The sequence below is a fragment of the Triticum dicoccoides genome, chromosome 5B, assembly GCF_002162155.2.
Source record: "Triticum dicoccoides isolate Atlit2015 ecotype Zavitan chromosome 5B, WEW_v2.0, whole genome shotgun sequence".
Lineage (NCBI taxonomy): Eukaryota > Viridiplantae > Streptophyta > Magnoliopsida > Poales > Poaceae > Triticum > Triticum dicoccoides.
The window spans coordinates 720,310,540-720,322,004 of record NC_041389.1 but is presented as its reverse complement, the minus strand read 5'-3'; the positions used below and the strand labels follow the sequence as shown (position 1 = coordinate 720,322,004).

Here is an 11,465-nt window from a genome sequence, read left to right as displayed (position 1 = left end):
ATTGCCGGCTCAGCTTCTTCCCGCATTACCGGCTCAGCTTCTTCCCCCATTGTTGTATCATCGTATTCAGGGAACCCATGGCCAGGATAGCTGTCGTCGTCCTCTTCTTCTTCATTGTCTTCCATCATAACCCCTCTTTCTCCGTGCTTGGTCCAAACATTATAGTGGGGCATGAAACCGGACTCAAACAGGTGGACGTGAATGGTTCTTGACGTAGAGTAATTGCGACCATTCTTACAGCCAGCACATGGACAAGGCATAAAACCATCCGCCCGCTTGTTTGCCTTAGCCGCAAGCAGAAAAGTATGCACGCCCTCAACGAACAGGGGAGAGCATCGGTCATCGTACATCCATTGCCGGCTCATCTTCATTACACAACACCGAATAGACCAAATTAATACAAGTTCATACATAAAGTTCACACAACACTTAAATGCAACAAACAAATAACTCTCTAGCTAAAGCATTTAAATGCAACAACAAATGCGATCAAGATCGCAACTAAGGTAACAATAGATCCAACAGCATAATGATACCAAGCCTCACTATCGATGGCATATTTTCTAATCTTTCTAATCTTCAAGCGCATTTTCTCCATCTTGATCTTGTGATCATCGACGATATCGGCAACATGCAACTCCAATTCCATCTTCTCCCCCTCAATTCTTTTCAATTTTTCTTTCAAGTACTCATTTTCTATTTCAACTAAATTTAACCTCTCGGCAATAGGGTCGGTTGGAATTTCCGGTTCACATACCTCCTAGATAAAAATATCTATGTCAACTTGATGGGCATAATTTGTCATAAACACGAAATGCAACAAATAGTTTTAAAAGAGAATATACCACATCCGAATCATAACAAGGACGAGGGCCGACGGGGACGGATATCAAAACCATGGCACTATGTATGACAAACAACGTACGGGTAAGATAATTATTATACGAGTAAGTATATATCCAAATCACACAAACATCAATTTTTTATATAAAATTTCATGAACAAGAGGCTCACCACAAGGTGTTGCCGGCGACGGGACGGTGCGGGCGATCGACGGTGGTTACGACGGAGATTTAGAAGGCACTAAGTAAACCACACCTACATATGCAAACTAAGTGTTATTTTAACCTCAAATTGCATATAAATCAAATACTAGCACATATATATATATATATTACCCCCCAAATTACTAAACTCACAAATTAATAACTATATAAAGCATTGCAAGAGCTAATCTAGCAATGAGAGATGAAAGGACAAAGTTGCTAACCTTTGTGATCATTTGAATGGATGGGGGCCTTCAAATCTTGACAAATTTTGGGCAAAATGTGTGATGAGCTCGAGAGGAAGAGGGGAAGAACAGAGAGGAGAGGGGAAAGGGGAAGAACAGAGCGAGCTCGGGTGGACGAATGGTTTATGTAGGACGACCTTTAGTACCGGTTCGTGCCAAGAACCGGTACTAAAGGTGCTGGAGGGGGCCCAGACTGACAACATCCTGCCACCACTCTCATTAGTATCGGTTCGTGGCACGAACCGGTGCTAAAGGTTAGCCACGAACCGATACTAATGAGAGCGGCCCGGCTAGCCGTTGGAACCGGCACTAATGTATACATTTGTGCCGGCTCAAATACAAACCGGCATTAATGTGCTTCACGTTTGACCCTTTTTCTACTAGTGCTAGTGATATTTATTTGATATTGTGAATATTTTTTCAACAATTTTGGTCAAACTTGACAGACAAAACTTATATGAGGACTAAGGAGGGAGCATTGACGAAGATTCTAAATTTCTTGAAGATCCAAGCCCCCTCCGGGCATGTCCAATACTGGACTCTTAACAAGGCGCTTATGAAGAAAAATAAATAAATACCACAAAATAGAAAATTCCTAATCGCCCAGCTCCCAATGCATGGCGCTAACTCCATAGCCTAATTACGCAACCAGGGGTGCTTGATTTAGCCAAGAAAAGGGCCAAGCATCGGATGCCAGCCTTTGCGTCGATGCCACACTGATTTGACGGCCCAACCGCTAATCAGCCGGGAACTCGATGGGATAATGATCCTCGCGCCTGTATAAGCGTCCAGCGTTGGACATGCCCTCTTAGAGGAGGTGCTTAGATAAATAAACCAGATTTTTTTAAGTACCGATGCTTATTTGTACAGGGTAGACGCTTAACTAAGTGTCTCTCTTATAAGAGACGGTACATAAAAAGATACTAGATAGTATGACGTGCTTGCTGCATGCACTGTACCTGTGATCGACATCTATGTGATGTCTAATGTGTCAGATATAAGGGAAAGTGCTCATGACAGGACAACCATTAACGCCCCAATTTTTCTATTTTGACGAAAAATATTTTGATTCATTAAACAAAATTACATATGCACATACATGTAAAATAGTTCATAGCGTATTTGCAAAATATGGTCATTGTATATTCAAAATATATTTACCATGTATTTGAAAATTATTCATCGCATATTCAAAATTATGTATTTTATGTTTAAAAAATATACACATGTATTTAAGAAATATTCATTCTTTGTTAAGAAAATGTTAATCATGTATTTTTTTAAATCACCATGCATAAAAAATATTGATCATGTGTCTGAAAAATGTCCACCGTGCATTAAAAAATACTCGCCAGGTTTCAATAGAATTTTAAAATATCACATGTACATTTTTATTAATAGAAATAGGAAAAGAAAAAATCAAAATCAAAATCAAAAGAAGAAAACCAGAGGAAAAAAAATCAAAACAATTCGTAATAAATCAAACATTTCATTAACGGCACTCGGCAGGCCTGAATTTATGTGGACATGGAAACAGGCTATCCCGTTTTGTATTTTCCATCTTTATTTTTTACTTTTGCCAAAAAAATGTTAGTTTTATTTAGAAATGCCAAAAAAAAACTGTTCCTATGAATTGAATCGTAGACTTGACACTGATGCTCGCATTTTTCTGGATTTATTTCAGACTTTCTGTAAATGTTTAGATGCCCTCGGCGTTTTTTTTTTTTGAGGGTAGATGCCCTCGGCGTTGGCCTGACCAGCCAGAGATAAACTTTTATTTTGAGGTTCACCAGACATAAACTTGGACGATATTTGGGTAAAATAAAATAAAAATCTGCCCGTATACGGCTGTTGGTGAAATAATTGAGATATTGTTAGGCCCTACGAGGCTCCTGGTACGGGCTGGAGAGCGATACGGGCCGACCTCTCAGCCCATCACACCGCCCTAAGTCGCCGTCGCTCCCTTCTAGAAAACACGTCGATGCCGCCGCCGCCGCGCCCCCTTTCCAGAACACGGAACCGTCGCCGTCGCACGCGCCGCCGGCCGCGCCGCGAGCCCGGTTTCCCCACGCCCCGCGGCATGGCGCGCAACAAGGTACGCCGCCCCTCCTCCGCGACTGGTCTTGGTAGTAGCAACCACGGGCCATTTCTGCCGGCCGCCTCGGGACAGACGCGGTCGCCTTGGATCGGATCCCCTCCTCCCTCCCCCGTCGTCCTAGGAAGGAGGAGGCACGTGGCTTCTGAGCCCTACAAGGGGAATAGAGGGGGGAAGCCTTATTTCCCATCGCTCATGTGTAGATTCAGTAGTGTTTTACTGCCGCAGGCTGTACATTGTTGTTGCGTTACGCTGACGGCTTTGATTCGCCGATTGCCGTGCAGGAGGGGCTGGTTCTGCTGCTGGATGTCGGCCCGTCGATGCACCGGGCGCTGCAGGAGGTCGAGAACGTCTGCACCACCCTCGTGCGCAAGAAGGCAAGCAGCACGATGTCTCCATCCGAAAATTTATGATTGACCCAACCCAATACAAATGCAAGCGTCCGTAAATCTGCCGTTGGGGCTAGCTGACCGCCTTTGTTTTTTGTACTCTGCAGCTGGTTTTTCATAGGAGCGACGAGGTTGGCGTTGTCCTGTTTGGAACTAAAGGTATAACTGATCCTGCATTTGTGGTAACAGAACTTTGCGTGTACATTGCGACTTCAGATATTGCGGGTCGATCATGTGACTAACTTCCTACTTATCAGTTTTGCCCTGTTAACTAGAAAGCCTTTTCTTGTTTTCTTGTTATACTCTACAGCATATAGGTTTTAATGCAATGGTGAACAAGTGTATTTATGATTCAGAATGGAAAACAATCAAACTAGTTATTGTTTTCCTCCTTAGCATGCATCTAGCCTTTGGGGAATATTTGTTCTGAATGCACTATATTTAGCTATGCCATCCCAGTGCTTGAGTCCTGAACAACATCCAAGAACATTGTCTGGGACTCGCTTGCATTCTATGCTTCTTAAAATTAAAAACTGTGCTACTTAAACTTTTTTATTGATGTATGTATGCAGAAACACACAATGACCTCGCGAGGGAACTTGGGGGCTATAAGCATGTGCTGGTTAAGCACGATATTAAAGTTGTTGACGAAGAAACAAAAGATGCCCTTGAAAATCTTCCTAAGGGAACTGCCCCTGGTGACTGTATCCATAAATAACATATGTGTTTATGTCTTTTCAGTCTAATGTTTAGAGAGCCATCTGTTATTACATTTGCTTACTTTCCATGATCAGCACGTCACACATGTTTTGAGCTCCTCTTCTTTTTTACTTTCTAAGGTTTTTTGTAGTTGTCTACGCTTATGTGTGCTACTAGTTCATATCCCCAGTTGAAACATAAAGTAGTTCTTGATCCCATCATCTTAAGGTGTTTGCTTGTTGAGGAGTTCCCTCTGTTGTTAGTTTGACATCCATTAATTATAACTAAAACTTGGTTCCTTATGTAGCAGGTTCTCTTTCATAATTCACTTGCAGCTTCTGTAGTTCCTCCCCCTTGTTTTTACAAGGGAATTACTTCTTTTAGTTACCATATTGTTGATGTGCGCAATGTGGCCTTGTTATTATATTTTCGTTGATTATGATAAAGTTCAGTTAGTGGAATTCCTTGACTAAAGCAAGTTCTGGATGCTATTGTTGTTGGTTTGGATATGCTGATAAAGAGATTCGGAGATACCAAAGCAAAGCAACGTCTGTGTCTAATCACCGACGCACAACATCTGCTAAGGGATCCGCCCCAAGGGACAAAAGAAGATCAGGTGGACACTATTGCAGACCAGATGAAAAAACATGATATTAAGATGGACTGCATTGTTTTCAGGGAATCTGGGGTTCAACACAATTCTGTAATGGATGAAAATGACCGATTATTATATCAATTCAGAGATAGGTCCGTGGCAAAGGTAGTCCAGGTTGACACCCCGACAGCACTCTTAGGTGCTCTCAAGACAAGAAATGTACTCCCAGTTACTATCTTCAGGGGAGACCTGGAAGTGAGCTCCACTTTTAAAATCAAGGTGAGATGTTTAAAAATTCGTACAATATTTCTGTCAGTTAAACAAAGTCTACAGTAGTCAAATATTACTGATTCAGTTTGCAGTTTAGTTTGACATCGCTATCTCATTAGTGTTCCAGTTGGTTGACAACGGTGTTTCTACTTGATGCCTTGTGAACAGGTGTGGGCCTATAAGAAAACATCTGAGGAGAAATTCCCCACTTTGAAGAAGTATTCTGATAAGGCTCCTCCAAGTGATCAGTTTGCCTCGCATGAAGTCAAAGTGGATTATGAGTACAAAAGCATTCTAGAACCAGACACAGTTGTTCCACCAGATCAAAGAATCAAGGGCTATCTTTATGGTCCTCAAGTTGTTCCTATATCATCTGCTGAGTGGGAGGCTGTGAAGTTCAAGCCAGAGAAAGGTGTGAAGCTTCTAGGTTTTGCAGATAGATCCAGCATACCACGGTATATTGGATATCCTTCAACTTGGCATCTGGCATTATATCTATTAAGCTTCAGCATTATTGTTATCTTTGAAACTAATGAGTTCGATACACCTAGTCCTTCAGTTGTACTATTTTGCCAGTTAATAAGCTGAAACTTTTCCTTGTTCCTTTATATGCCATCGTTTTGAGGCATAGAAATTGCAACCATTTTACCACGTGCATTGTGATGGGGGCATAAATATTCTAGTAGGTTATCCCATGATTCACCTGCCCATGTTAATGTGTTTGTATAAAAAAGTAGGATTATATTTGGTAAGCACTTATGGGTTTACCAAAGAAAACATAATTGATGCGGTTTTCAGGCAAAACTGGTGGAAAAAATCAGAGATGTCAGGAAAAAGAATCAAAACGAGAGTAGGTTGGACAAACAAATGGTTGACTGAACTTTATTTTTTTTAAGTATAGGAGAGATTTGCTAGGAGCCTAGAAATACATCCTGTCTTACTACCCTTGCCTCCTTAGTGACCACATATTATAGGAACGTTATTCTTGGCTACAATCGTGAGAACTAATTAATTGGAGGAAACTTCTGCGTTTCTTTCTTTGTTATTCATGATTATTTCAAGTTTCATGATGCCACTTATTTTGAAGACGTTGCAAACCAGCAAATCCATTTTGCTGCTATTGTTGGGTAAGCATCTGGTAAAATCCCAACTTGTGTCCATCTCAGAAAAATTCTCAACTCATCAGTGAGCTGCACACTATCTTTGTTGTATTGCAATTTTAACTTAAAAACCCATATTACTGGTAATTTAAGGCAGTCCCCTTTCTACTTGACAGGTCCTATTTTATGAAAGATGTGAACTCCTTTGTACCTGAACCGGGAAACACAAAAGCAATTGTTGCAGTCTCTGCCTTAGCTAGAGCAATGCAAGAAACGAACAAGGTTGCAATTCTGCGATGTGTGTGGAGGCAAAATCAAGCGAATGTCGCTTTTGGTGTGTTGACACCTAACATCTCATCAGTGAACAATGTGGTATGAACTTCATTTGTAACTCGCAATTGATGGATTTTATGGGTGGCTATTTTTTGAAGCAATTGATGGGTAACTACGAACCTGTTCAAGCAATTGTTTACTGTGTCTTGCAGCCAGATTCCTTTTACTTCAATATACTGCCTTTTGCTGAGGACATCAGAGATTTTCCGTTTCGCTCCTTCAGCAGCCTGCCACCATCATCACAGCCTACTGAAGAACAGCAGGAAGCGGCAGATAACCTAGTGAAGATGTTAGACCTTGCACCACCTGGAAGGGAAGAGATCCTCAGGCCTGATTTCACACCAAATCCCATGTTGGAGGTTGAATACTGCAATTTACTAAAAGAACTATATATTTTTTGTTATTTGTTATTTCTTAGTATATGCCTTTTCCCCTCATCTTGTTTAGTGATGCACACTTGCTATTTTTCAGTTCTGAGGTGGTAGCTTTTTTTCTGGACTGTTAACATATGAAAGTCGATTCTTTTATTCCATATCATTAGTCACCCAAGTTTAATGAACAAGCCAGTACGAGCAATATTAGAACTTTGGGCACAATAAGGTGCAATTTAAAGATGAAAGGTCCTTTGACTAACAAAGAGACTTGAAATACAGTTATCAAATAACCTGTAACAAATATGATACTCCCTCCGATCCAAAATAACTGTCGTGGTTTTAGTTCAAATTTGAACTAAAACCACGACACTTATTTTGGATCGGAGGGAGTAGTTGAATCCTTTGTTCCATATCATTTGTCACCCAAGTTTAATCAACAAGAGAGTATGAGCAATATTCGAACTTTAGGCACAATAAGGTGCAATTTAAAGATGAAAGGTCCTTTGACTAACGAAGAGACTTGAAATACAGTTCTTATCAAATAATCATACATATCTGGAATGTCATTGGGACCTTGTGCATCGGGGTTTACCTATGTTTCGGTGAGCCTATGCTAGCAATTTGCTTTTATCCTTTGCCTTCTCATTTGCTTCTTAGTTGTACTATTTGATGATTGTGTATATATATCTCTTGTTTCATTGACTACGGTTCTGTTGTTCCCCTTCAGAGGTTCTACAGCTACCTTGATCTGAAGTCAAAGCAGCCAGATGCAAATCCACCACCGCTCGATAGCTGTCTAAGGAGGATAACCGAGCCAGATCCTGACGTCATTAATTATCGAGCACCGTTAATCCAAAATTTAGGCAAATCTTTCGAACTGAAGGAGAACCCCAAGGTTAAGTATTGACATTTCGTGTTAAACTTGATTCAGTAATTTGGTACTCAACTTCAACATTAACTTGTCTGATTGATCGCAGAGAAAGAAAGCCCGGACACAGGAGAGATTAGCTTATACTGACCCAGATGATCAAGCTAAAAGTTCAGAAAATAATGCAGAGAAGGCTACGGCGGCAGATGGTCAAGCTAAAAAGCCAGAGGATCCTTATGCAGAGAAGGCTAGGGCGATAGAGGTTCTGTTTCCTTCAACGGAGAAGGTTGGGAAGATTGGAGATGCAAATCCTGTTAAAGATTTTGAAGCCATGCTGGCAGAGAGATCTAGCTCAACATGGGTTCAGAAGGCAATTGAAGAGATGAAGAAGTACACGACCAATTTGGTACAGAATTCTCTTCAAGGAGATTATTACGAAAAGGCACTCGAGTGTTTTGTTGCTCTGCGGAAGGCCTGTATAATCGAACAGGTAACCCTCACTCCCTATGGTTATTTACTTCAGTGTATAGTAGTCAGGTGTAGCATAGCCGCATAGGTCCTATGTTTTATTTAAGAGTAAGAGCATGTGGACATAGTTAATTTAGACATGCCTGGTCAGCACGCATCTAATCTGTCATTTGTTCTTAGGAGCCGGAGGAATATAACCAGTTTGTGATTAAGCTTTATGAGAGACTGAAGAAGGTGAATGATGTGGTGAAATTCTTTCAGCTTCTTTCATCCAAGAATGTTTTGCTTATATGCAAAGAAGAAGCGCCTGACAGGTATGGAAACCCCTACACGTCTCTACTGCAGATAATTCGGTTAACACGATCCTATGCTTCCTATTCTTACCATTAATTTCCCCCATCTATTTGCACGCAGCGATGTGACTGAAGAGATGGCGAGGAGCTTCTTCATGAAAACCGAAATATCCTCTGAGTAGCATGGGTCTGGTTCCTCAAGGCATTGCCAGTAGAAAATTCTAACTGTACCACGGCTCATGGTTCATGTTCTGAAGCTCTGGTCATGATATGGTATCTGATTTGATGGTGTGGCAGACGAGTTGCGATGAACACACTATCATCTAAGATATTGTTTTGGATTCCCAGTATGTATGTTAATTCGCAACCGTCATGAAAGGGAAAATGCTACTAGTGGAATTTAGAAATCCTCTGTTTCTAGTCCCAGGTTGCGACGGCCGTCGTACCCGACGTACCTGTCCTAAATACCATTTTCTTTGGCTGCCAGGATCAATTTTCAGTGATTACCAAGTCACTGAAACAGTAGCATGGGTTTGGGTGGCATTGTCAGTAGAAAATTCTAACATCAGTTTAGCTGTACCGCGATGGTTCATGTTCTGAAGCTTGGTCATGATATGTGATATGATCACATGAGTCGCGACGAACACGCCATTATCAAAGCTCTGTTTTGGAACCCCCAGCATGAATGTAAATTCATGACCGTCGTGAAAGGGGAAATTCTAGTGGAATTTAGAAGGGCAATCTAATCTCAGCATTCAATTTGTTATCTTAGAGTAAACATCCCAGCAGTGTTTAGTGACACCAATAGAGCACATATAACAGTAATCTTTGCCTCAGGGAAGAAGTGCTACCCCCCTCATTTATTCAATCTGGGATAGCATAGCATACACAAAAACAAGCTCTGCATGGAACCCTCTTCCTGGCTAACTAGTTTCAGCCAGTACAACATTTCATATCTGTATTTAGAGTACAACAACAACAAGGTGAGCACCCAAAAAGCTATTCAGGCAGGGACATGGAGGCGGATCCGTGCCGTCGTCGTTCTAAGAATCCTTGTCTGTCACGAGCTTGTCGATGAGAGACGCGGCGTCCTCCACCGTCCTGATCTCCTGGGCGCTCGATTCGTCCACCGTGATGCTGAATGCCTCCTCCAGGCCCATCACGATCTCAACCTGCAACATTGTTTGCAACAGGATCCAGCACTATGTTATGAAGAATACCGAATAACAAATGAAAATGGTTCTATATTATGGAATAATACACAAGAATAGCAATTCATAATTGGTTCTACATTATGGAATAATAACACGCAAGAATAACATATGAATTGGTTTTATATTTTGGAAGAAGACACAAGGCTGTAAAAAAAAGGTCAGATCGAATTCACTGAAGCTAACATGTATGGTGTTGTTTCCAGCTTTTCTAGAGTAGGCTGATGAAGTTGTAGCTCCATGTCACCGGTTAGTCGAGGGGAGGGATTTAGTTACCGTGTCGAGCGAATCGGCGCCGAGGTCGGCGAACTTGGTCTCCCCGCTTACGACGGTGTCCTCGGCGACGGCCAGCTGCTTCTTGACGATCCCGCACACCTTGTCAATGGTGTCCTGCTTGGCCTGTCCAAGGATTTTGGAAACTCAGAGCGGATCTTCAGTGACACATCATCATCAGACAAAGCACTACTAGTTGAGAGCATTCAGAATGAATGAACTTGGTGGGAGATGGATACTCCTTGGAGCATTTTGCTGCGGGGTGCTGCCCGTGCGCTAGCTAGTGCAGGCAGTCATGAGCATGGAGATGGAAGAAGAATGCAGGAGTGTGTGTGTGAGTGTATACCGAGCAAGCCAGGTGGAGGAAGCGCTTCGCCGGAGCCGACCGGATCGAGATCGACGGGAAGCTCTGCTGCCTGGAGAAGCACGCCGTGACGGCCGCGCTCCGGCGGCTGCCGCTGCTGCTGCTTACCTGGAGCCGATGCGCGGGGAGGACGGCCGATCCGGCGGCGGCGAAGAGGGCGGACATGGCGGCTGAATGAGCTAGCTGAGGCACGGCACGATGGAGGTGGGAGCTAGGCTATAGCTAGGTGACGGGAGGAATGAGCCGCGAGCTGCGGGTGCGCGTGTGTTTTATGATGGGGCGGTGGCGGGGACGGCGAGGCCGCCTCGGTTGTATCGACCCACACACACCGGCCTGGCCTGGGCTGGGCTGGCCTAGGGATCACCGTTGTCCGTCCCGTCCCTTCTTGCGATTACCAAACAACGCCGTAGCACGCACCACCCTTGGATTCTTCTTCTTCATGACCTCCCGCACACACGCTTGGCGGCCGGCCGCCGAATGAATGTGTGTACATACGTGTGGTTCACCATGTATGTGCTCGTGTACTCTTCATTCTGGGGCGTGTTTGGTTGCCCGCATCCCGGACGTAATTTTATACCGTTTGATGGTATGCGAGCATTGTTAGGCCTGCATATATAGCACGCTTCTTAAAAGCATCACTTAATTAGCAATAGCCGCCAGGAACGGTCAAATCAACAGTTTTCGCTCAGCAAGACTCTCATCGTGCAAGGAGGGGGGTATGCAGCGCCGAGCTCATGCAAGCAATGAGATGTGTGTGTCCTAGATTTTTTTTCCATGGAGTAATTGGGCCACCTCCCGCCGATTGCCTCGCCCTATTTAGACCCCTTCGACTCACCGCCCGA

At 43.0% G+C, this 11,465-nt stretch overlaps 2 protein-coding genes across 2 annotated transcripts; one reads left to right on the top strand and one right to left on the bottom strand.

Moving 5' to 3' along the window:
- Positions 1-3,269: 3,269 nt before the first annotated feature.
- LOC119312978 (ATP-dependent DNA helicase 2 subunit KU80-like) lies at positions 3,270-9,300 on the top strand. Its single transcript, XM_037588778.1, has 12 exons — positions 3,270-3,386; positions 3,671-3,763; positions 3,883-3,934; positions 4,348-4,479; positions 4,954-5,348; positions 5,508-5,794; positions 6,616-6,811; positions 6,925-7,131; positions 7,874-8,041; positions 8,124-8,504; positions 8,663-8,796; positions 8,897-9,300. Exons 1-12 carry the CDS (start codon positions 3,273-3,275, stop codon positions 8,955-8,957), a joined length of 2,220 nt encoding a protein of 739 aa, XP_037444675.1. The 5' UTR covers positions 3,270-3,272; the 3' UTR covers positions 8,958-9,300.
- A 282-nt stretch (positions 9,301-9,582) lies between these two features.
- On the bottom strand, positions 9,583-10,883 carry LOC119312977 (acyl carrier protein 3, chloroplastic-like). Its single transcript, XM_037588776.1, has 3 exons — positions 10,606-10,883; positions 10,263-10,385; positions 9,583-9,947 (listed from the first exon to the last, which is right to left on the bottom strand). Exons 1-3 carry the CDS (start codon positions 10,786-10,788, stop codon positions 9,819-9,821), a joined length of 435 nt encoding a protein of 144 aa, XP_037444673.1. The 5' UTR covers positions 10,789-10,883; the 3' UTR covers positions 9,583-9,818.
- Between the last annotated feature and the right edge of the window lie 582 nt (positions 10,884-11,465).